This window comes from Bombus impatiens, unplaced genomic scaffold (genome assembly GCF_000188095.3).
Source record: "Bombus impatiens unplaced genomic scaffold, BIMP_2.2 scf_0171, whole genome shotgun sequence".
In the NCBI taxonomy this organism is placed as follows: domain Eukaryota; kingdom Metazoa; phylum Arthropoda; class Insecta; order Hymenoptera; family Apidae; genus Bombus; species Bombus impatiens.
Genome location: NT_176590.1, coordinates 143,436 through 146,921, shown reverse-complemented (window position 1 = coordinate 146,921; position 3,486 = coordinate 143,436). Strand labels below are relative to the sequence as shown.

The 3,486-nt window shown below is 41.7% G+C and overlaps 1 protein-coding gene across 2 annotated transcripts in view; it reads right to left on the bottom strand.

The window, feature by feature from the left end:
- The window catches only part of LOC117151381, a 2,697-nt gene extending 1,486 nt beyond the window's left edge, over window positions 1–1,211 (bottom strand). The window contains exon 1 of one of the 2 annotated variants that reach the window (XM_033319585.1): window positions 1,061–1,211. In XM_033319585.1, the coding sequence (XP_033175476.1) occupies window positions 1,061–1,196 (136 nt within the window). In that variant the 5' untranslated portion in view covers window positions 1,197–1,211. The remainder of the gene's footprint in view (window positions 1–1,060) is intronic. The other variant, XM_033319584.1, reaches the window with a different exon arrangement.
- Window positions 1,212–3,486: the final 2,275 nt, after the last annotated feature.

Sequence of the window (3,486 nt, the reverse complement as noted above, 5' to 3'; positions counted from 1 at the left end):
TATGAAAATGATTAAAAATATTTTATTCGAAGTATTGCCCATCGCTAGCTATACATTTTTCCCACCTGTCTGGCAATTGGTGGATGCCACGCCAAAAAACTGTCGCTCTTTTGAGGCAAACCAGTCATCGAGCCATTTACGTACATTTTCGTAAGAAGCGAAGTGCTGGTCAGAAAATGCGTGTCCCATCGATGCAAATAAATAGTAATCGGACGGAGCCAAGTCTGGTAAGTAAGCCGCGTGCGAAAGTATTTCCCAACTGAACGCTTCGATCGTTTCCTTGACCGGTTTTGCTGGATGTAACGGTGCATTATCACGAAGCAAAATTACTTTGTCCTGCCTTTTTTGATATTCTGGTCGTTTTTCACGCAAAGCCTGATTCAAATCGATCGTTTGTTGTCGGTAGCGCTCAGTATTAACGGTTTCGCCAGGTTTTAACAGCTCATAGTAGATCACACCCTTCTGATCCCACAAAACACAGAGCATTGTCTTCCGTCCTTAGCGATTTGGACTTGTGGTCGATGTCGGTGGTTCGCCTGGAGCTACCCATGATCTTTTACGCTTAGCATTCTCAAAATATATCCACTTTTCATCGCCAGACACAATTCGGTGGAGAAACGACTTTCTTTTGTATCTGGCGAGCAGCATTTCGCAAGTGGTTTTTCGGTTTTCCTGCTGCCTTTCATTCGGTTCATGTGGAACCCATTTTCCCACCTTCTGGATCTTTCCCATGGCTTTCAAGCGTATGGAGACGGCTTCTCGTGTCACGTTTAATCGATCAGCGAGTTGTTGTTGCGTTTGAGCGTCATCCTCATCCAACGATGCTTGCAATTCGCTGTCTCGAAACTTTTTCGGTAGTCTTCCGCGTTCTTCGTTCCTCGCGTCAAAATTGCCACTTCTGAATTTTTTAAACCACTCAAAGCACTGCGATTTACCAAGAGCATGCTCACCGTAAAGCTTCGACAAGCATTCGATGCGATTCTGCAGCAGTTTTCTTCAAATGGTAACAGAAAATCAATGCTGTCCGCAAATCGTAATTTCCAGGCACAAAATTTGACATGTTCAACGCTATTACAAACTATGCTGTTGTATGAAACTTGTATTGTTCTGAATCGAAAATGTTTGTAAGATGTCAACAAAGACTTTTGGTACCAATGACGCAGTTTAGTAATAACTACATTATCAGCTAGGGCCATTTGTAGGCAAATTCCGGTTTCATACTTATAGACCTGATATGTTGTAAAAGTTGTAAAATCACACGTATTTATAAATCATTTACATCCAAAAGTGACTCGACTCGCCGTTCTAATCGTCCTAAATGTATTTCCCATTATAATCATTCGACTCCTGAATCCCACGATCGTGCGCACCCCTCGACGATGTTATTGGTATTAAGCTCGTTCCTTCGAAATCCAACATGCATGCAGCAGACTCGTGATTGCGGACCTCTTAGGAAATATAATCAGACCGATGAATGCGAACGTCGAACCGATCGTTGGACACGTAAATTCACGTCATTCGTCGCCGTCGTCAGGGCTTAAACCTCCGTAGCCAGACACACTGCGCTGCGTTCCGTGTTGATGTGTTGATATTAGTAGAGCTAATTTGATAGTTTAATCAATTTCCGTAAGCCGACGGGAGTTTAATGGTGATGTCATCATTTTCAGCGGGGTACAATGGGGTTAATCTCGCTCGACGAGCTAATATTCGGAGAGTTAACAGAGTTTCAAATGCAGGCAGGGCCGTCATTTGCTCCCGCATCCGTTCCCGATCGTGCACGCCAGGATTAGAAAAAGGAAAAAATGCTCGAACGTCGATCGTTGCGCATTTCTTTACCATGAAAATCGATGAATTCGATATTTTATAAGCAGAATCAGTCGACAAAGATCTAAGATCTAATGAAGAAAAAAAGAAAAAAGTATTTAATGATTAAAGGAGGGAAAAAATATACATACGGTAATCGTTTGAAGTATCATTTTGCAGCATTTCTCTCTTTTTTCTCTCGTTGACGATTGAACGATACGTTCCTAGCATCATGATACGCTATGATGACACTCGATCGCGAAAATAAAGGATCGAGTTATTTTGTGCGTGTTCGAAAAACAACGAGTGAAAAAAGACGGGAGTAAAAATGATACGAAAAAAAATAATACTTTTTCATAACTGATAACTAAATGAACCTCTCGTGGCGCGCGCACTTCAACTGGATATTCCATCAAAAATTTATACGATGACGAGGAGAGGAAAAAAATATGGAAGGTAGATAGAAAAACGAACAAAAAAAAATCGGGTACTTTGAAACAAAACAACGTCGTCATTAAAATCAAAATGCATAGGTGAAAAAAACAAGAGAGTAGATTAGAGAAAAGAAAAAACGCTCACGGATGCACGCATGAACGTGAAAAAAAAACACAAAAAAAGATTAAAAAAGAAAAGGGTGAAATCAATGTGTAATGCAGGTATCGACGATCGTATAAATGAAAAGTCAGCACGATGCCGGAGGTTCGTTTGCAAACGGACGATAAAGAATTCCCATACGATACACAGTTCGTCTCTGGCGAACCCAGGGAAAAATCAAGCCCGAATAGGCCGGCTGACTGTGAGGTGAAAGGGGTGGGAGTGCAGTCAGAGAAGAGAGGGATGCTGGATTACCACCGGCGGAATTAAAGATTCACAGGCGTGTTTCGCAGTTTTCGTTCGAGCGGCCCTGCATGCGAATCCCCGAGCGGGCATATTAGGTGGAGGCACGCAGTTAGGCAATAACCGCTGTCAATAGAACCCAGCCTCTCCTCCTCTCCTGGAGTGGCCCCCACTCGAAAATGCTACTCGCTAAATTAGGTAGGTTATATGGGCTTCGTTTCATTTGCGAGCAAACTTTAATAAACGCTAAAATTGCGTAAAAGAGCAAGGTTTTCAGACGAGCGAATCACGGTCGGGGGTGATCCTTCCTCGTCGTCAGCCTCCGCATATACGGATAGAGTCCATGACTGCTTCGAGTCTACCGAATCGGTATTTCTTTCTTTTCTCTCTCTCTTTTTTTTAATTCTAACCCTTTTTGTTGCTACCGCCGTGTCTGTGCGGTTACCTGTTTGCCGAGAAATGTAGACGAGCATGCCTTCGTTGATTTTATATGTATCTAGGGATTAATTGCAGAGGCAAGGATGTCGGGAATCGAAAGTTCTCTCGAGAGAGAAAAATACGGAAAAACGATGATGTTACAAATACTATGTTTAAAATTGATGTCATCTTTTTGCGGTAAATGAATTTATGGATGTAGATCATTTGTTTTATGGGTGTTCAATTAGTTGTCTACTTTCAATGAAAGTAAGAAATTAATCACAACTGGAGTTGATCAGTGTGACCTCTAAGTGTTTACGTAACAATAATATTGGTCCTATTTGTTTCTTTGGACGTTGTTTCTTCTGCCGAACGATCGCGCTACTTCAGTATTTTTGAAATGAATGAATAATTAACACTTAAAATCTT